The sequence below is a fragment of the Eutrigla gurnardus genome (genome assembly GCF_963514095.1).
Source record: "Eutrigla gurnardus genome assembly, chromosome: 2".
Classification (NCBI taxonomy): Eukaryota; Metazoa; Chordata; class Actinopteri; order Perciformes; family Triglidae; genus Eutrigla; species Eutrigla gurnardus.
The window spans coordinates 8,721,536-8,743,720 of record NC_139916.1 but is presented as its reverse complement, the minus strand read 5'-3'; the positions used below and the strand labels follow the sequence as shown (position 1 = coordinate 8,743,720).

General features: G+C 39.6%; 2 protein-coding genes across 2 annotated transcripts in view; both read left to right on the top strand.

The window, feature by feature from the left end:
* The first annotated feature begins 6,030 nt into the window (after positions 1–6,030).
* rpl29 (ribosomal protein L29) lies at positions 6,031–8,346 on the top strand. The gene is made up of 4 exons (XM_084035828.1): positions 6,031–6,071; positions 6,536–6,588; positions 6,758–6,822; positions 8,172–8,346. Exons 2-4 carry the CDS (start codon positions 6,552–6,554, stop codon positions 8,268–8,270), a joined length of 201 nt encoding a protein of 66 aa, XP_083891954.1. The 5' UTR covers positions 6,031–6,071; positions 6,536–6,551; the 3' UTR covers positions 8,271–8,346.
* Positions 8,347–11,971: 3,625 nt separating this feature from the next.
* Positions 11,972–22,185, top strand: part of iars1 (isoleucyl-tRNA synthetase 1) — a 44,511-nt gene continuing 34,297 nt past the window's right edge. The window contains exons 1-11 of the mRNA XM_084039311.1: positions 11,972–12,004; positions 12,765–12,888; positions 13,361–13,517; positions 13,604–13,723; positions 13,963–14,045; positions 14,155–14,272; positions 14,370–14,517; positions 18,553–18,640; positions 19,457–19,517; positions 19,777–19,872; positions 21,726–21,848. Coding sequence (XP_083895437.1) covers positions 12,770–12,888; positions 13,361–13,517; positions 13,604–13,723; positions 13,963–14,045; positions 14,155–14,272; positions 14,370–14,517; positions 18,553–18,640; positions 19,457–19,517; positions 19,777–19,872; positions 21,726–21,848 — 1,113 coding nt within the window. The 5' untranslated portion in view covers positions 11,972–12,004; positions 12,765–12,769. The remainder of the gene's footprint in view (positions 12,005–12,764; positions 12,889–13,360; positions 13,518–13,603; positions 13,724–13,962; positions 14,046–14,154; positions 14,273–14,369; positions 14,518–18,552; positions 18,641–19,456; positions 19,518–19,776; positions 19,873–21,725; positions 21,849–22,185) is intronic.

Genomic DNA, 22,185 nt, shown 5'->3' with positions numbered 1-22,185 from the left:
ATGCTTGATTGTGGCTGAATTGATACGTTCTGCCAGTTGAAGGATATATGCCAGGATTTTACTGACCTGGCCCACTTAAATAAAATGAGTTTGACACCCCTGTTCTAGATGCATATTTTTTTCACATTGTTTTGGGGACTTGGTGATATTAAATAATAATGTTTTTCGAAAAACATCATCATATTGTAATAGTTGACCAATGTAGCCAGCTAGTATAGCGAGCTAGTATAGCGAGCTAGTATAGCAAGCTAGCGCAGCCAGCCAGCATAGCCAGCCAACGTAGACAGCTAGCCAGTCAGCCAGCCAGCCAGTGTAGCCAGCTAGCCTAGCCAGCGCAGCCAGCTAGCACAGCCAGCACAGTCAGCCAGCGCAGCAAGCTAGTGTAGCCAGTGCAGCAAGCTAGTGTAGCCAGCGTAGCCAGCCAACACAGCCATGTAGCGCAGCCAGCCAGCTAGCATAGCCAGCTGCCACCTAGTGGAGCACAACACACCTTTGAATGTGTGCTTCAATGACAACAGTACAATACAATGATATTATAGAATACTACATTCCCAAAAAAGAATTTGACACAAACAAACTACACAATACTAACTAAAGCACACAATATGGATTTGGTCTATTAGGAAACAGAGGCCTACAGCTGTGTGAACCTTGTTTGTGAAAAATTTGATTTACTTTAGCTGCATGAGTTCATAATCCTGTTGAAACTAGTGTGTTTCTGGTTCCTCGGTCTCTTCTGAGTGAGGTGTGTGCTTGTTTTGCCTCAAGCCGGCAGGCTGTAGAAATTGACTTGACTTTGCTATTAATCATTCATCAATTAAACATACTTTATGTTGAAGAAAAAAAACATTTCCACATGCAAAGATTTGTCTTTTTTTCATTCACTGTGAATAAATTCTTGAATGACAAATGATTTTTTCAATAAAAACTCTGAATAATAGACCCCCTTTCGCAGCAGCCATAGCAGGCTAAACACAGGTGTAATTGATCAAATTAATTAAAACAACAGGGCCATAATGAATGTTATCAATTACACCTGTGTTTACCCTGCAATGAAATGTCAAAATGGCTGATGTGAAAAGAGCCCATTATTTTGCTGTTCACAACAGATTTCCATTTCTCATCCATTCGAGCAACGTTTTGGCAAACGAGTGAGTAAACAATAACCGCCAAAACCCATGAGTTGATTTTCAGTGACTTTGTCTGTCTTCACAACTTTTTAAAATTATTTCATCATTTGAGCCATCGCATGCAAAAATGATCCATTCAGCTATCAAAATCTTCACATACCTATATATTCCATAAATATCTATAACATGGTTTTCTTAAAACACACTCAGGCAAACAGGAGCCAGAGTGAGAGAATCATTCAGTGAATCAATTTCAATGCCAGCTTGATGGGCAAGTGGGGGAACTTTACAAGTGTGATTTCTCCGATGGAGCAGAGCCACGGTTGCCTTGTGCATTGTTCTGCACTGCAAGCTAGCAAAAAAAGGAGGGCATTAACGTGCTTGCCTGCTGCAGGTTCTTCCTGCTGGGCGGCTAAATTGAGTAATCAGTAATTCACTGTGTTGCTCAAGAGCACTTCTGCAGAAGCTGTTCAGGAAGGGCATGTTTATTTTTGTCACTTTTAGAGGGCTGTGCAATCTGAAGAGGTTTTCAACTTTTACTGGGTTATATATTCCAGCCGTCTTACAACAACCTGTGCATCTGCTGCATCTATGTACTAAACGCTGGCCTCCATTCCTGCTGCCACTATTCTGTCACTACTTTTCATAGATGTATCAAAGTAGCTATCTTGCCGTTGAAGGGGATATTGAATGGCAAATAGCTGTCAATCGGCGGAGTATCAGACCAATTTGAATTGCTGAAGAAGTTGGAGATGATGGCAGTGAATCTGAGGGCTGACACGAGACTGCAAAGTGAACTCTCTATTCAAATACGTCTCGTTCCTCACCACATGATGAATGCAAGTCCAATATTTACTCTCCTTTTCGCTGTGTTTTTATGTTTCGGTTGTCTGAGGTAAAATCTGGTACTTTAGCTGCTAAAGTAAAGAAGGACGTCAGACGGATGTTACTGTAAAAGAGGAGTTGCAGGCACATGTGATGAATTATGAGTGTTAATTTGATCCACTGTTTACATAGAAATACTGGTTATATGTTTTACATTAGGAATATGTGTACATCATCTGTCGTGTCTGTCGTGTCAGGCATTCATCAGGTACTTGACTACATAGGAAGCATGTCATGTGTGGTACAGTTATAATAAAGGGCATTAGAATCTAGAGCTGGTGATTAATCACACATAAAGATCATTAAGCACTAAGATTTGTCTCCTTCATTAGCTCTCATTCAAGGCCAAGAAGATGAACAATCTCAATAACCATTGCTTTATGGGGTCGTTTGTCTGTCGAATGTAAAGCCAGAGAAAGAACACATACGACTCTTCAACTCACCTCCCCCCCCCCCCCCTTCTCCCTACTTATTATATTCATTTGCACTTGCAACACTTGGTGGCTCTTCCATTGTGTTTGGATGTGCCTTCCCATAATGCCTCCAAAATCTCCGAGACATAATAAGCAGCCTCTTTCATGTGTTGAGGTGAAGTGAGTCCCTGAGGGATTGACTCTGTGCCGCTCGAAGACGAGATTTCCTCTCTCAGATGAAAAGGAAATGAAAGTGGGTGGGGAGAAGTGCAAAGAGAGGGAGAGAGAGAGAGAGAGAGAGAGAGAGAGAGAGAGAGAGAGAGAGAGAGAGAGAGAGAGAGAGAGAGAGAGAGAGAGAGAGAGAGAGAGAGAAGGACAAAGTGAGAGGAGAGAACACGAGTTGGAGTTAAAGAAAAAAAGCAGCATGAGAAAGCGGGTTGGCCATGAATGAGGGAGGCTGAGGGGAGAGGAGGATTATGTGAATGCAAGTAAAGCCAAGAGAAGGTTCGAATGAAGCAACGCCACAATGAAGTACATTCATAACTCGTACAGCCATTCATTAAATTCTATATCTAAGCATTGAGAATTTAGTTCAGAAGCCTTTGAATGTAACGCATTGAGGTAAAGTGGACACTGAATGTATCTGGTATGTAAAGTCTTAAAAGAAAATCATTTGATGGAACTTTTCAATTAAGTACAAAGACTTCCACCACTGGATCACAGCAGCATCATATAAGAAAGAAACAATTACAAACAAGAGGACGACAGATACAGAAGCAGAGGCTCCGAGAGCACAACGGCATGCGATGTCTTCTGTTCTGTTAAAGGGAATAGATTAAATATCTCCTATAGTCTCCTATAGACTTCATTACAGGAGGGAGTTCAAGCACAGTGTCTCTGAAGGCTCATTCTACAGAGCCATTATTCTGCATCTATGTGATGTTATTTATCAAGCTGGCCATAATGAAGATGCAAAAGTCATTGAGCTTTTCTGTGACATGAAATTTACAATGAAATATCAGGGAAGAAATAAAACAAAATGTTTTAGTAAACATAACCAATTATGGACGCACAAGATGTATTTTTAAAATGTATTCTGCCACTGAGTTACTGAACGTGTGTGTATATGTTTGTGTACAAAACATTGAAACTAACCAGTGAAAATATGGTTTGCTGAGTAGATTGATATTACTTTCACGTCTGTCTGTTCCATCATATTATCTCAGCACAATGATGGGAAACTTTTATTTTATTCTATTTGTATTCTTTTTGACTCTTGAGCTGCTGTAACATGCACATCTCCCCGGATCAGGTTTATCTGATCTTATTAACATCTTTTTTACGTTAAAGAGAATACCTTTAGGGTTTGTGATACAATTAAAATAGCTTATATATAACTTTCATTATCACTTGACTTGTTTGCGACCACCTCTCCAGATGCTGCCAAATCCTACACACTGTACCTTTAAATATCACAGATTTCAGCTGTTTCCCCCCCAACAACCACAGGGGGCAGCAATGAGCACATTCCACATTCGGAAACGTACGTACGATAAAAAGGTTCTTTTACACAATTGCTTGGATAACCAATCTTCTCAGAGCATCGCTTGTCAGAGGAGACGATAATAATTGTAAATTTCAGTGAACAAAGTAACATGATCCTGCTTCACCGAAAAAGATTTTGCGAGGATAACACCGAGAGAATATTCAGAGAGATGTGTTCATTTAGTGGTACGAAACTCTCACTCCCACACCACCGAGAATTACCACGTGTGAAGAATCTCACAGGACATGGAAACCTCTCCTCTACTATCAGATCAAGGAGAAAGTGTGAAGTAACACATGTACCCAAATCTGTAATTGACTGAGCAGAGCCGAGCGCTGCAGAGTGAAGCGGAGAGGCTCGTATGATCAAACAGGCGTCTAAATATAGGATGCTGCTGCATGATTTCTTCTGCCTGAGCAGGGATTCACCCAACCTCAGCTGAGAATGAGAGGAGGAAGGAAAATACAGGAGAATGAAGCAAAGGAAAGGAAGGGGAAAATGTAGGGGCACGTCCAGAAAAACCCCTTGGTTCTGTCAGTGTGTGTGTGTGTGTGTGTGTGTGTGTGTGTGTGTGTGTGTGTGTGCGAGAGAGAGAGAGATGTAAGCTCAGTCATATGGCTGTGCATCCATCCCCATCCATCACAGCAACATAGGGGAGGGTCAGCAGCAGTGTCATCACTTGTGCATCTGTCTATAAAAGCTGGCTGCTTCACAATCTGTCCGTCATCTCACCATGCCGGCTGCAATGTTGTGACTAAGAGGAGCAGTCGGTCCGCGAAAAAACCACCGAGAATGGCACCTAAATCAGTATTCTGTGACCAGAAGGAGATCGCATAACATCTCACTTCATTCAGGTTTAATCCAAACTGAAGCCATTAACTGCGGTCTTTCATTATACTGTCGTTATAGATTTCAGGCAGATGCTTCCAACTCCCAGGCGTCAGAAAACCAACAGTACTATTTATGAGGGCAATATGGCGATTTACACCCGGGTGTATTTAGCATGGAAGAGACAAGCAACCAGGTGTCCATCACCAACAACGCTATATTTTTCCTTAACATAACCAAGCTGTTGTATTGACCCATTGATCCATCACAACCTACTCCATTCACACACATTCTCACTTTTTAAAGTTATGAGCCACTAAGCAATATGAAAGTTAAAACTATGGAAGTAATTCATGTAATGGAACAAAATATGAAACCCTTAGGCGTATGTGTAACCACAAACCTTATTCAATTGGGTATAATTAGAAGGGGCTGCTGATTTGAAATAAACTGCTCAACTATCATGGGTTGCTTTGGTGAGTCAGAATGGAAGAGAGTTAGCCGACATTTGTATGAGTCCATTCACTGTATTAAGACTTTCTGTAAGTGAATGGTTGACTCAAAGAAGGGAAAACAGTGGTATAGGAAATCCCTAAAATACCAATACAATGTACAAATACAATGATGTAAAAACATTCTAAGTAAAAGTCCCGTGTTCAAAATCCAACTCAAGTAAAATGCAGAAGTACCTTCAGCAAAATATACTTATCTGTGTAGTTCAGAGGGGAAATGCCTCTTTGGTAAAACTGCTGACGACTCATATAAATCTATTTGTGGCGTCACATAGACTCTTTCGTGAGGGGTCATTAATAATGTGTTATAAACGCATTGGTTGTTTGTTACTGATACATGTAGCTGGGAAAGTAATGAGTAAAGTAACTAAAAACGTGTACTTGAGTAATGAAACAAAACAGTAGAAAGGAAATAAAACAAACAAACAAAAAGAAAATAAACACAACAAAAATGAATAGCCTTCCAGACACAGGAAGTCATTTTTTCATCTGTAATGAAGACACGTGTTAACAACACATTACTCTAAATCACGCATTTCATTTCTTAGACTGTCAGAAATGTAAGGGTGTCACATGAACTGAGGGTGACATCCTGTGGCCAGCTTTGGGCTCTTACATGCCATACTAGAAACCACCAACAGGCGTCGCTGTCGTCATAACAGATCTGACTGACTTCCTCTTCCTCTGCTTCTTCTTCTCCTTCGGTGACCGGTTTAGCTTTTCTTTCTCTTCCGGTTTACGTCTGTTCGTGTAGCAGGTACACCGTTTTCCCACTTATGTGTACTTTTATAATCTTAATCAATCTTCGTGTATTCTGCATTTTCGCACAGAAACAGTAACCGATTGTGATAAATCATTAAATTGGACACTTTTCCACCGCAGTATGATTTAGATGTGATCCACATTAATGATTTAATTTTACTTTTGAAATGTGCTAACGCTGTCTGAAGCAAAGCAGCTAGCGACCAGACAGCAGTTAGCAGCCAAAACACGGCTTAACGGTTACTCGTAGTATAAAATGTCATGGTGTTTTTTTGTCTTTATATGCACATTCACATCAGTATTTAACGGCTACGGCTTCACCACGAAGTTGTAGTTTCCTAAATTCTGTTTACAATGCACAACACGTCTTTTTACTCCCGGCTAGCCATTAGCTAACATGCTAATGGGTGCGAATACTGTTACTTTTAACGATTAACGTTTAAATTGTTTTGTCTTCAGAACAACCGCTGTCGAAATGGCCAAGTCGAAGAATCACACCACCCATAACCAGTGTAAGTATGACTGCAGTGTCACGTTCATCCACTGAGGAGCGAACTTTTTAAATCGTGCGCCGTTACGCTAATGGCACACTTAATTTTAATATAATGTAATAGCAGCTTGAGTTGAGTTGCAAAAGATGCCACATATTGATAACGACTGTTAATCCTCTCGTCTGAACAGCTCGCAAAGCCCACAGAAATGGCATCAAAAAGCCCACATCTCAGCGTTACGAGTCACTGAAGGGGGTATGTACAGATGCTGTTCTGTGTTCATAGATGTGTGTGTGTGTGTGTGTGTGTGTGTGTGTGTTAGTAAGCTGCTTGCAACGTTTCATGTTGAAGGAATCATGTCGGCATTCACCTAACATTATTGACTAATTTTAAGGTGCATTTGTGATGCATTTGTTTTTGTTTTGGGGCATTTGGACTAACAATAATGCTAAGGACAAGCGTTGTGAGCGCCCTCCAACCTTTCATTCCTTCCCCAATTACAGAAACTTTTTTGTTGTTGTTGAAGAAATAGGGTTACTGCAGTAAGCACTTGGTAACCTGACTTCTAAAATGTGGGGAAATGTGCTGAGTGAGAGGAAGATGTTTTGTTCCATGTGATACTGTCGAGCCTAATCAAGAGAATAAAACACATTTGAGTTTTCCGTTAGCCTAGATGTTTTATTTAAGAGGTTATTTACGAATTGTAAAGTATTGACATAAAACAGCGGTTCACACTGTTATTAAATCTAAAATCATTGCTCACTGTCTTGTATGAACGGTTAAGGCCGTCTGATTTCAGGCTGAACTTTTGCATGATGGTAAATGTTTCTACTACACGGGCAGCTAAAAAAAGGACAGGAATTAATGCTGAAAGCATCTTAGAATTTGTCATCTTGTTCATTGTATCGAGGGAAAGTTCCCTTTTTGTCAGAATATGTGATTGGCAGGTTTAGCAGTTGTAGTTAGTTGAGAAAACTCTGACTCGCGTTAAACCTTCCTCCCCCTAAACGGCGTTTTGAGGCTGCGGTCTCATGACATTATGCACCACCTTTTGCTTTTAGCTTTCTACTCGGTCCTTTTGGCCCGGAGCCCTGCATGGGTTGTGCTCCAACATAGGCAACAGCAATGAGGGCTCTGGCTTTACCGATCTCCATGACTCGGGGAGGATTCACCCAGACTGTTAAACTGCAGCATGTGTCATTCTGTGTAATTTAAAACATTAATTTTAGGGATTCTGTTTGTAATTTCAAGGGGGGTAAACAAAACAAATATCTGAATACCAAAACAGAAAACAGAGTAGCTACCCAACAAATGAATAATGGAGTTTGCTGAATATTCGGGTCAGCCCTGATGTAGGTATGTTGCCATCTTGTGGTTTTATTTGTCAATTAAACCAGAAACTCCGATATGAAAATACACTCTCAGACTAATACGTGTTTGGTTTGCATTTTCCAGCTTGAGCCCTTGTGTAGTTTCCATTGTGTTGGAAGTTGGTTGATTATTTTGTTTGATAAAAAGTGATCTCAGGATTGTGCAGCACTTCCACTCTTGAGTTCCACCTGCTCACTTCACTTGTTTCTGTTTTTCCCCTTTCTTTGCTGCAGGTGGACCCTAAGTTCCTGAAGAACATGCGCTTTGCAAAGAAGCACAACAAGAAGGGCATGAAGGCAGCGGCGAAGGCTGTTCAAGCGAAAGCGAAATAAGCTTCCGGTCATCTCCATGTCTGTCAGCGTTCCATAGACTGTGTTTCACAATAAAGCTATGCTTTGTTAACAAACCAATCAGATTTTTCCTGTTTATTCTAAGTGCCTCAGTTAAACGTTATGGAATTAATTACCTGAGATTCCTCCAAAGGGTTGTTGGTCGTCTTTGTTCATCATTCATCAAAATCACTTTGAAGTTTCACAAGGTGTCAGGTAGCCGAGTGTTTAAGATGCATAAACACATTTCCTTTCTGTGTCTGTCTGCCACTCATTCATTTTGAAAGGCTCTTTGACAATCTGTCAAAGACAAGGCGAGTAGGTAGGATGTAGACAAGAAAGAGAATATATTACATAAAGTTAATTTATCCTTAAAGAAGCTGGTTTATTTTTGAATGTAACATTGGATAAAAACTTCCATCCTTATGTATTTAAGTGACAGCCTAATAACAAATCTAACAAAGTTGGATAATTAATTATCCAAATCTACAATAATTCTAAATACCAAGTGTTTACAGAAGAAACGATATGCACAAATGACGCTAAATATGGACTAGCTTGGATGTACGGAAGCTGCATTTAAGTTTCCCATTTATTTCACATTATGTTCCCTTAACTCAGTGTAACTCATTGTTACTCATTGTGCGGCTCTCGATCCTCTTGCAGCTCGCCATGCCTCAACTTGTGCCTCGCATCAGTGGTAAAATTACATATACTGTAAAGTGGGATGACAAAGTAAGCAGATATGCTTAGTTGGAGTTGGCTTTGGTGTTTTGCAGTCGAGGTGGCTCTCCTGTGGACTTTTATTTATTTATTTCGGGCATGCCAGTTAAATCATCATCATCACACATCTTTGTTCAAATAATAAAATACACATGGCTGAAAGGGAAAGCGGGAGAAGCCAAGGCTTATCTAGTCCCGCCCCCATTACCCACAGGATAAAATCGTCATATTTTCTTATCTTTTGCATTTTTCATTCGACATAACATTTTCTTTTACTTGTGACATTTGACATAACATGTTACAGCATTAGGTGGTATAGAGAGCTGAAGTCCAGTGCATACAGATTACGTGTGGGTCTGCACACGTGTCCATATTTGTTCCATCACAACACCGTGTCTGCTGATTCGTGCCTCAGACCTTTATCACATTAACTCTCATGCAATAATCTGTACCGGTTGAATTTACATACTTTTTCTTGAAGCCACTTAGTGTTGCTGATTTTTTGACTTCTTCTTCTAACACATTCCATTGTCTAACACCTGTGACCGATAAGGAAAAGGATTTTAACGTAGTTCGTACCTTCCTTTGCCTGAAAATCATGTTCCCTCTAAGATTGTGTCTCTCTCTGTCTAGGAAAAGTATTTGCAGGTTCTTGGGGGAGAGTTCTGTTAGAGGCTTGGTACATCATTTGTACTGTGCGATAGTTTATTAAGTCATATAGTTTGAGTATTCTTGATTCGATAAATAAGTGATTGGTGTGTGCCCTGTAGTTGGCGTAGTGTAAGATTCTCAAGGCTCTTTTTTGGAGAATTAACAAGGGCTGTGTGGAGCCTTTATATGTGTGTCCCCACACCTCTGCACAGTATTGCAGGTGCGGAGAGACTAGTGCGCAATATAACAGATGAAGTGCTTTTTGATTTAGTATTTTTTGTACTTTCCAAAGTATGGACACACTCCTGGCCAACTTCCTTTTTAATTGTCTTATGTGTGGCTTCCAACTTAACATGTCATCGATAATCACTCCCAGTACTTTATTTTAACGGACCCTCTCAATATTAACTCTGTTTACTTGACTGTCGTTGCAGCCTCTTTTCCCATATAGCATGTATTTAGTTTTACCAAGATTTAGTGATAATTTATTTATATTAAACCACACTTGAAGTTTGGCCATTTCATGATTTACTGTTTCCACAAGTTGGTTCAAGTCACTCCCCGAGCAGAAAATAGTGGTATCATCCGCGAATAATATTAATTTCAGAGTATTTGACACTTTGCATATATCATTTATGTATAGTATAAACAGCTTTGGACCCAGAACTGACCCCTGTGGGACCCCACAGACTATGTCCAAGCTAGTCGATGTGTTATCACCTATTTTAACATATTGGGATCTCTTATGTAGATAGCTCTTGACCCACTGCAGTGCTACACCTCTAATGCCATATCTCTCCAGTTTAGCTATTAAAATATCATGGTTAACGGTGTCAAATGCTTTTTTCAGGTCTATGCAAATTCCTATGGAATATTGTTTTTGGTCAATAGCGTCGGTGATTTCCACTGACTCGGTTAAAGCTAGGGCAGTCGAATGGTTCCTTCTGAAGCCATATTGGCTGTCATATAACAATTTGTGTTTGTTGATGAAGTTGTCTAGCCTATTGTTGAATAGCTTCTCTAGGATTTTTGACAGTTGTGGCAGTATTGAGACTGTAATTGGTAAACTCGTGTGTGTCACCATTCTTAAACAGTGGCACAACCTTGGCAACTTTCATTTTGGTGGGAAATCTCCCAGTTTGAAATGACAGATTGAAAATGTATGTCAGGGGTGAAATGATTCCATCTAATACTTTCTTAATTAGCCTCATGTCCAGGTCGTCACTTTCTTGTAAGTGTGTGTCTATTGGAAAAAATAGAGGATCACTGCCTTAACTGCTGGTTTGATTGGGATGAACAAAGAAGCCTGACAAACGGTTGTAAAAAAAATAAAATAAAACACCTATAAGGCATCTATTTGATTGAACTATGATTTACAGTATTTCATCCCAAAAGAAAGCGTAAACACTGAGAAGCAAAATATAGAGACCCAACCCTGCACACTGAAAATTAAAAGTCACACTCACTTCAGCAAAAACAAAGATTACTGAATCAAATAACTAAGCTTCATGGGATACCTTGAAAAGACATACAAAAAAAGAATCTGTGGCATTTTCTAACTATATTAAATAAGTGTTTGGATGGGGATTATTGTATGAGGACTCATTGTATAAGGGTGGGGCAAGTCCCTGTCACTTTTTAAAATCATAACTATGGACCCCCTAAATTTTTTCCATGTCAAAAGTCTGTCTGTCCACGCAGCACTATATTCAGTTTCAGTTGTGAATCAGTTCATTTCAGTGTAACAGCTGATCCCTTTCAACGGGGTTTCCTGTTTTGATAAATAAAGCGTGACTGATCCTCAACATGTATTGTATTTAATTACCATGATGTTGATTTCTGTCACTTGAGAAAATTACCTCTAAATAGAAGCTCAACTCACGTCGTTAGGACGTGTTATTATCAACGGTAAAGAATATATTAGGAATAATTCACGATGGGGAAATGTAGTTTATTGGAGAATGAAGGCCTACTCTGACTACAGTTGTCCTCTCCACTTAAATTGTTTTGATAACTTCAACATAAATTAATTTAACAGAAATTTCAGCATGCAAGCATAAATAGATCCTCTGAATTAGTAATGTAATCGATGTATATCATTTTAGCCATTTAATATTTTCAATATAGGATAAAAGCATCAAACCATGTTAAAATACATCAGAATACAGGAGATGTCATCTACTCTGTTCATAATGTTCTACTCTCATGAGTTTCTTTTATTTAGTTGCTCGAACAGATTTAAATGTCCGCATTTTATTTTCGTACAACGAATCAGACTGGGTTACGTCACTTCCGCTCACGCTGACTCCAACTTGCATCAGTTCTTGTCGCTCTCTCTCTGTGCATCCGGGGGCAGGCAACATGTGAGTAAGCTTCTATCCATTCAAAATGCAATATTCACCGTTTATATATTTGATTATAGTCGCATTTCACTGCACAGCTGATGGTGGATTTATGCGTCCAAACGCTGCCTTTAAAAAAAACTTTACTGTGCGTTTAGCTAACAAGCTAACCAACTGAAGCTTTGACCGGCTAGCTTAGCCTGCTAGCTAACAACAAGGAGGCGTCATTCTTGTGAACTAACTGCTGTGGGAAAAGTGACATTTTAGCCCTTATCAACTATTTTGGGGGATAGTTTTGCGGTTGTATCTTCGACCTGGGACTTATATACGAGATGAGCTAGACACCTGATATGTTAAAAAAAAAAAGGACTGCATGTTCTGTTGACAAACTATGAAACACTGATTTCATAGTTTGACAAGTCGGCAAGACCTAAAATGAGATGAGGAGGGTGGAGGAGACATTTACCGAGCAAGACACAGTTTAATGTTTACATATAATGTGGGTTTAAAGTCCTAACTTGTTCCACAAATATGTAATATTGTGGGTGAATGAATGTTTAAACTGAAAGTGAGATTTACGCAGTGTTGGTTCAGTTGTTTTGAATTATTTTGGCCAATAATTGATATTTTAATGGGCTAGACTTTATTAACATCAAAGCCCTGAATGGGGAAAAATACAAGATTCAATGCGTGATCTTTGAGACACTGATTTATTTCAGCGTCTTCCTGTTCTACAAGTCTATTGAGTTACATTTGGGTGTGTGGTTGTGTGTTTTGATAGACACCATGGTGGAGCGAGTGTCTGAGTCCATCAACTTTGCCTCTGAGGAGGAGAAAATCCTGCAGTTCTGGCAAACGAAGGACTGCTTCCAGGAATGCCTCAAACAGTCCAAGAACAGGCCCAAGTAAATCCAGCTGTTAATTGTGTATAATTATTATTTTACTAAGCAACATAAACACTTACGACAAGCTGTTGAAATGTAAGATGAGTTGATTTTATTCAATAACCTTTCAGGAAGATGGATAAAACATGCTTCAAGTACACTCAAGTAAGCTGAGCAGTGGTTAAGGAATGTCATTCCAGCTGCATTTCCTGGCTAACCAGTTATTGTTAGATGTCGTTGTATTCTTTCACTTTAAATCTTCATACTTGTCCATCATATGAAAATATATTGAAAGATGAAGCATTGAAGTCAGTTTAATAAATAAATAGCCGTGTTTTGTCAGTCAATGTGTTTAATGTCAGTCGGTACAAACATTAAATATTAAGTAACAAGAAATTGTGTATATTTTAATGTCCAACTTCTTTTTCTTTTATCACTGAGAAAATTCTATCAACCTTTTTAAAAACGATTTTAATACACATTTCCCAACCAGGTACACGTTCTACGACGGCCCTCCCTTTGCCACGGGTCTACCCCACTATGGGCACATCCTGGCCGGCACTATAAAGGACATTGTTACTCGCTTTGCTCACCAGAGCGGCTTCCATGTGGACCGGCGCTTTGGCTGGGACTGCCACGGCCTGCCAGTGGTAAAAATCTGATATCCTGATTATTGTCAAGGGCTGTGCAGATTTACGGATTATTTATTTGTCTCATGTTCTGTCTGTTTTTGTAGGAGTATGAGATCGACAAGACTTTGGGGATCAAAGGACCTGATGATGTGGCCAAGATGGGCATTGCTGAGTACAACAAGCACTGCAGAAACATTGTCATGAGATATGCCAACGAGTGGGAGGTGAGCATACAGAAAAACATATCAAATAATAGCATATCTGACTTAAAACATTGCATTGAACCTGCTCTAAAACAAAGTGAGGCTATACAATAGGTCTATCCCACATGTGCAATGTGTGTGTTTTGGTTGTACATGAGCCTTGATAAGGACTGACCTAAAAACAAACCATTATAATACGTTTTGGAATATAATCATTATGTTCTTATGATTTGCTATGTGGATGTTCTATTCATTCCCAGAATTCAGTGAGGCGAATGGGAAGGTGGATTGACTTCAAGAATGACTACAAGACGCTCTACCCATGGTTCATGGAGACTGTCTGGTATGAATGTCAAATTTACCATCTTATAGATCCAAGTTCTGCCTGAAATATCCATAATTTGAATTTAACTTGTATACAAGGAATTTAATGTAGGTTTCTATTCATTCAGGTGGGTGTTCAAACAGCTGTACGACAAGGGTTTGGTTTACCGAGGTGTCAAAGTTATGCCTTTCTCCACTGCCTGCAACACCCCCCTGTCCAACTTCGAGTCCCACCAGAACTACAAGGTTGGAACAAATCACAATCCCCATCACACATCAAGTGGTCGCATGCCTATAAATATATATCGAACTGACTTAATCTCTGTTACACGTTGGTCTCCAGGACGTTCAGGACCCATCGGTGATCGTCAACTTCCCGTTGGTTGGGGACGAGGATGTGGCTTTGATCGCCTGGACGACCACACCCTGGACACTGCCCAGTAACCTGGCCCTCTGTGTTAACCCGGAGTTTATATACGTCAAGGTCAAAGGTGAGAGTCGAAGCTTGACACAAGCGCCGTGCGTGTTGCTGTTTTTCAGTCCTATAGTACATACTAATTGTATACATTAAAAGTGACATCATCAGGACTTATGTGATGGGCGTGAATGTGCCGTATATCATCAAAGCGCTTGGTTATGCACCTCATAATTTTTTATTAAATAAGCGTCTGCTCTGCACATGCTCGGGGCGGTCAGAAATGACTGTCACAAATAGTTTACTAATAAAATCACTATTAACATATCTGAGGACGGACAATTCATCTCCACCAATATGAGATAAGAGTTTACAGTTAGTTACAATTCATCCTCGGTTCCAAGGAGCCTGGTGCTGTTATAATAATGCAATGAACAGCGCATCGAGAGCATAAACACTGTTTTTATTGTTGGGAGCTTGTGGGTCATATGTGGAGGCCCACGCCATGGCACCAAGCAAGAGTATGAATATAATAATTTACGGGTCGTTGTCATATTATTGCCTTCGATGTTTCCCAATAATCCTTAGAGTCACATAGACCAGTTTTCATCTTTTTTAGGGGACAGGATCTTTAGAGGGAGATAAAAAGTATAAAAACAGTATATACTACACAGAAGTGATGATCATCATCTGAAGGCTGGATACCAGATGATTAATTTGAGATGCTCAGCAGGGAAGTTGTTCTAGTCATAACTCAGAGAGTAATACATTGTCATCGTGTAAAGGACTATATTATTACATTCTAAAGAAAGAATATGATGGCCATTCCCATGCTCACTTATGTCTCATGTTGCAGCATTTTTGGGTTGATACCATTCGTTACACCAATGTAAAAAATGATGTAATGATTTGGTCTCCGAGGTTTAGCCCGTCTCGTTTACTGGGTTTTGTGCGTCTGACTTTTTTGCCCCGTCTGTACAACCAATGTGTAACTGGAGCACACAATGGTTTACAAGAGCACAAAGTTCATAGATCTAATTTATTCTTTAAGTGCACAAAAAAAGTGACTTCTAAATGTGTTACCAGCATAAATTGTAATTTGTTTTCTGACGTGTTCATGGAGCTCTTTCACCAACATGCGCAATTAGTTTAAATTTGTCTCCTGTTCCTTTGTGGATTTGATGTTGTGAGAAAAGTGTCCATCACCAGCACCCATAGAGATCAAGGTCTTTTTGTTGTTTTTTTTATATGCATATTGAGTATATTTGTCACATTTCTACTGTGAACACACTACACACTCAGAACCTGCTTAGAGCTGGTGTGTATGAAATTGGGCCAGGACTTTGTTCACTCATGCCTGCTGTGCTGATTGAATGACTGAATGCTTCTCCGCGGAGCTTGTTGGTCTGAAATGTTTTTGTACAAATCAAATCTGCGCCCAGTGTTATCCTGTGGTGAGGATCCTTCCAAATTATGGTCAAGAAACACCATTATTTTTGTTGCTGTTGTCTGGAGTTTCTTCAAGTCATTGTAAGGGGGAGGAGAAATCTCCGCTCACATCTGCCCACAAACATGTTTGTGTTGTGGATTACTTAAATTACCGGGATTTATTGCTTTGTTGAACGATGTTGTTTAAATACTGTGGCCTGAGGCCAAAGTTTTCTGACTGGAGATCTTGTTTTCCTTGTGGGTTTAGTGTCCTGGACCAGTATCAGCTGATGGGTGTTTTTTTTTGTTCAGAAAGAACAAACAAAAACAAATTAACAGAGGCGCTGCCTTGACAAATTTGGACCCAGAGGAAGGGATTTCTGCACCATAATGTGTTGGTGTTTCTAGCCTTTGGATAAGTGGTAGCTGATGAAATGAAACTGCTTTTTCGTTGTGTGATGGCACTAACCAGACACTTTCATGAGTAGCAGGTTAACGCTAAAGCATAACTCATGTTCATGTAGGTTCATTAAAAGCATCAGCTCTCCTTCCAGTGCAGGTAGACTCACCCCACGTAAAACAACATCATCTGTATGCTAGTGTAAGTGCAGTGGAGTCCTTGTAAATTCACCTTCACATCGTTCTTTGACCTCATGAGCTTTTCCATAGAGGTCAAGGAAAAGTGGTTAGGAAAAGACAGGATGTCAGCAGCCTTGGACTCGAGAATAAACCGATTTGAATTTTGTTAAAAGTCAAGGTCACCATGACCTCACAAATCAGGATTTTGGCCATAAATCAAAAAATGAATGTGCTGTTAATTATGACAATTTCACACAAATGTCTAGAATGATGAAGTGATGACATTTCAGAAAGACATTAATTTAATCTGTTACTTGACTGGTTGGCGGAGACATACAACGTCAGTGGTTATTCTGGTTCTCCTTTTATATCTAGAAAGATATTACCATATCTTTTTTTTCCATTTTGACTTAGGAAAGTGCAGGTGTCACTAATAACACTTAGAGCTTATATTCAAGGGTACCAGTAAGTCGTGACAGTGATGGAGCACCAGGACCTTGAAACACCAGAACCTTGAAACATTCATTTTAATATTTGCCCCTGTGCTTTTCCTACCAAGCCATGTCAAAATGTCTTCTGTGGAAAAAGGGCCTGTCACCACCGTATACATAAATCTATTTTGGCTCAGAGTTTGACTTGAGAAATGTGGATGAACCTCAAATCAGCATCAGGTCATTTAAAAAAAGTGTTGTCCTCCTTCAGATATAAAACAAATACTCCAGAGAGGGGCCAGTGTTTTTCTGTTACCCTCCTGCTGTAGTTTTTGCTTCTCAAGGAGAGAAACGGGTGGGTTTTTAAAAGATGACCTAGATTCAGACCAGCCTGTCATAGCGTCTTTGGTCCTATAGGGGGCACTGTTGAAGCACAGTTTGTCATCCTGACTGCATCGCCTGTGCTGTGCTGCATGGGAGACTGTCTTGGAATACCAATGAATGTGTTTTTTTTTCTTTTTTCTATCAGCTCAGTCTCTCTTTATATCTTCGCTCTTTCTCTCACTCCATCTTCATCCAATCCCCCCAGTAATTCTCTTCTCGCTCTCTTTGCCTCCACGTGCACCTATTTTGTCCTTCGTTGTTCTTATTTTCTGTCTCTTTTCGTGTCTGTCTCCTTCCCTCTCTGCCGTTGTTGCTGTTTGAGTTGAGGCCTGTCAGCAGCAGCAGGTCTGAGCTGTGTCACACCACTGAAGGGAAGAAACATCTTTTATTGATGGCACCCCCTTCTCCCGCTTGTTGTCCCCGTTGTTCTCAATCACTCACTATTATTTTCCCTAAATCCCCATTCGGCCAGATTTCCAGGAGCGTACAGTTCCCCAGAATGTCGGGCAGTTCTACATGAGGTGGCAACTTTTCAGTAAGCCTGGTTGCTGGCTGATTGGTTGGTTGTCGCCATGTGATGGGGGACTTGACCTTGACTTTATGGCTTGCTGTGTTATTATGAAGCAGAACTTGACATCGAGGGTCAGCAGACTTGCATGTCGCATGGCCATTACATACCTGGATGTGAGCCATGCTTGATAAGTTGTTGTTTATCTTACGTTCAAGTAAATTCAGTTCAATAAACATAAATCATTCTGCAGGGGCCGGATTATGCCGGATTTGGCGGGAAATTACCAGATCACACCCCCTCCCAAAAATATATATTTTGTCATATCGATCAATGTCTTCATTCCCACGTCATTTACAGTGAGGTTTGATCGCCGTACAGAAAAGAAAAGGGAGAAACAAACACCTACTTTCCAATTCTTTTTAGTCTCACTTCCGTGGATGTGCTGTGTCTAAAAGCTTTAAGCTGATTTCAGTCATGCTCTGTTCATTTTTCCAATTCACACAGGTCTACTGCAGATTTCAGAGATTTGCAATGCAGCCGGAGATTGCTGTTAATGCATTAAAGTGTCTATTTTTCTGTGTCTTCATGTCTTGTACTTACTGTTTGTGTCCTAAAATTAGATGTGTTCTTGTTTAAAAGTGCCTCCATGTAACGGCATCACAGGGTTTTAATATAAGCAGCTCCGGGATGAGGCTCGATTTATTCCATACACAGCCCTTGCAGCAAAGTGTGAACTCAACAAATGCATTCACGTGTGTTTTTTCTGTTCACAATTCAGATAACGCCGCAGAGAAGACCTACATAATGATGGAAGCCAGGCTGGGAGCCCTGTTTAAGTCAGAGAGCGAGTACACTCTGCTGGACAAGTAAGTACACAAGACCCTATAGCCAGTAAAAAATGAAACGCATCAAGAGTGCAGATGACTTGAAGTGAAATTAAACACAGTGAAATGAAAACGTTTTGCAAGTTCTAATATTGTGTGTCCCGTATTTGTTCATTTATCCCTTGTTACATGCTAAATAATGTTTCAAAATATAGTTTTTGAATATTTTTGGAAGAAAACTCCTCTCCTTTTGATGCTGCACGTTGAACTCATGGGTGGCTACATAGATGCACGGATTCAACAGGGATTTGGTGCGACTAGCTAACCCCACCCATCATATAAAGCTGCACTTCACATTGGTTAGTGGTAGCAGAGAAATATAGCAGGAAGTGTGATTTAAGCAAATAATTATGCTTGAGGTAACATTGATTAATTTGACTCCCTATCATCCCCTATCCTTTCTGCCTTTGGCCTTTAAGTAACTCAGTGACCAGTATTTTTTCAGTATTTCCTTTTTGGATTCTGTAATCCTCAAGCACATTGACCATATGATTTAATTCTGTTTGTCTTCATTCGGGTGTGGTCACCTAAATGGTAAGCGTCAGTATCAGCATTTCAGTGCAATTAGTAAACTTTCTAAACTGCTGTTTAGGTCACTGGGTGTACTGAAAGGTCATCGCATAAACACACATACCTTTATGTAATATTTAATAAACTTCTCTTTTTGAAGAGAAATATCAACAGCTGGACAGTCAGAGGAAACTGTTTAAATACAAATTCTAGAAAAAAACTATAAATGCAGGTCCATTTACCATTTAATTACAGATATTTAACATATGTGTTTTGTGTGTTTTTAAGGTTTCCCGGCAAGACTCTGAAAGGGAAAAAATACAAGCCTCTTTTCGAGTACTTTGCCGAGGTCAGTAGTGTGTGATCCTTTTTGTGGCTCTCCACAGGTTTATGTATTGTTTGCCACGCAATGGAGACAGACTTATGTCGTACACTTATTACCTGTCAGAGTGCAAATTGGCATCTCAGTTTATCTCTCCTGTCTGTTTGTCTGTCTGTCTGTCTGTCTGTCTATATATCTCTCCATCTATCTCTCCATCTGTCTCTCTTTTGCTTCCACACCACTCGACCTCCTCCATCTAATTGTTCTCGTTGTTGTTTCCCTTCAGTGTGGGGAGAAAGGAGCCTTCCAGGTGGTGTTGGATAACTACGTCAAGGAGGAAGAGGGCACAGGAGTGGTCCACCAGGCACCATACTTTGGAGCTGTGAGTGTGCTCTTTCACTGATTTAAAAAAACAAAAACATTTTTAATCAAGAGATGAATGTTAAAGCTTATAAAATGTCAGAACAAATACAAATAATGCCCATCACAATTCTCTTTGTGACCAAATCAAATAATAAAAAAAAACAGACTAGCAATGCTTTGACTCGATAAATTACTCTTTAGTAATAATCAGTTAATTGACTGTTTCAGCACCACTGCTGGTTAAAGTGTATGATAACATAATATGAAAAGTGCTAACAGAATTGAGGAAATGGCACCTACTAAAATCTTTTAGCCTTGAGTCATCAGATGCTCCTGTAGCTCCTGTATACTGGAGCCAACACATGCAGACATTGGTTCAAATATCACTTAACGAGAGGACTAAGTATCACCCTGTTTTTAAAACCAACAAATGAAACCCAAACGATTTTCATTCATTATTAATACGTTTCGTGGTTTAGAACTTGATTTCAAAGCCAATAAGTTTAATCAAGACTAACCAGCACCCACTGGGACCCCATGAGCTCTATGATCCTATTTGGAAAAATCATTTCATTAAGTGGTTTGTCTGTCAATACTCTCCACCTTGTTAACTTTAATTGTTATATTTTTAAGAACTAGAATACATTCTTTGCGTACTCTCTTCACATTGATGTCTATGTTTATGAAATGGGATTTTATGACATATTTGTATCGAATGCTACAGTATAAATGTTTGTACAGTGTGCAGTCCATTGTTGTGGTGCCATCAGAGGTATTGGGTGGTTGCTAATAGGTTAGCTGCTCTTGTCGAGGGCGGATGGGTGCCCATGTGGTTGTAGCCAGCTGTAGATACACACTCAGGTCTTCTCTCTCTCCTAGCTTTCTCTTCTCTTCTGTGCTCCAGCTCATTCCCTATGGGGCTGTAAAGTGAGCCCTTCACGTCCCATGCCCATTTGCATTTAAATGTTCAATATTTATTTGGTAACACTTCTGTTATTTAGTGATCACATTCACATTGATTTGTGGGTTAAGATCTGAAACACAAAATGCATTTCCTCTGGAGATATACAGTGAGAAGAGATTTCCTGCCAAAATAAATATTTCAAATTTTATGTTGTTGTGACTGGATGCGAAATGACCCCTCGAGCCATCCATCTTCGGTCTTGACAGGGTGTTTGAATACAAAATACTTTTACAGCTGGACAGTACGCCGATATTTCATGTATAGCCGTCACATGCCAGTAGATGCAGTTTCAAAAGTATCCAGCTCAACAAGGAATTTAATATGGAGTCATAACATATCTTTAAACTAGTGAAACTGGCTGCCAAAGGTGTTCGATAATTACTTATTTTCATCAACAATTTCGAGATTATTATTGAATTAAATTACATTAGCTTAAAATAAATGGGTCACTGTATCGAGATCAGGAAACTTAATTACTTTTTAAACATTTTTAAGATGTAGTAATGGGCACATGACTTTCTTATTGACATTATAATTAGGGCTACTGACTTAGTTTCATTATTGATTAATCTGACCATTATTCGATCAATGAATTGAGTCATTGTTGTATCTTTAAAATGTCAGAAAATAGTAAAATATAGCTTATATATTCAACTGCTTCTAATCCAGAGGTACTGAGTTAAATATCACAGGAAACTAAGAAATCCTGATTCTTTGGGTGCCTTTCTGTTTAAAATAGCTAAATTATTTTTCTGTTGATTGATTAGTCAACCAATAGTTTCCGGTCAAGTTCCATTTTGTTTTTCCGTCCTTTTTTTTTGCTGTGATATTATTTTTCATACTAAATATAGAATTGGATTACATAAATACTTTGACTGAATCCTTTAAACTGTGTGTTCTGTCTGTAGGATGATCACAGGGTGTGCACGGAATACAAGATCATCCAAAGGGACCAGGCTCCTATCTGCCCTGTGGACGCCTCAGGCTGCTTCACTTCAGAGGTCACTGACTTCGCGGGCCAGTATGTCAAAGTGAGTGACACATCAGACATTTACATGTAGATTACGCTAGCAGACATTTCAGGCTTCTAACCCTGGTGAGAGCCATTGGTATGACACATGGGATAAAACCTTCAACGGTATTGATAGCTGGTCTGATTCAGCATTTAATTTACCGCTTTCTGGGCACGCGCTCTCCTGTTCCTCTGTTTATATCTGGAGAATACACCTTCCTATAATGATTTTTTTCCTCTTTCATTCTGAACAGTTGCACTGAAATGCGCCCTTTCTTCTTAGTCATAGGCTTAATGCTTTTTGTAATTATGTTAGGTGGCAACTGAGATGAGAATATGAAATATTCATAATGTTT

Excerpts from the sequence above, each read along its gene's own strand:
- rpl29 (XM_084035828.1), top strand. The coding sequence starts at position 6,552 with ATGGCCAAGTCGAAGAATCACACCACCCATAACCAGT. Across the intron at positions 6,589-6,757 it reads TCACACCACCCATAACCAGT|CTCGCAAAGCCCACAGAAAT; the intron begins GTAAGTATGACT and ends TCGTCTGAACAG. Across the intron at positions 6,823-8,171 it reads GTTACGAGTCACTGAAGGGG|GTGGACCCTAAGTTCCTGAA; the intron begins GTATGTACAGAT and ends TCTTTGCTGCAG.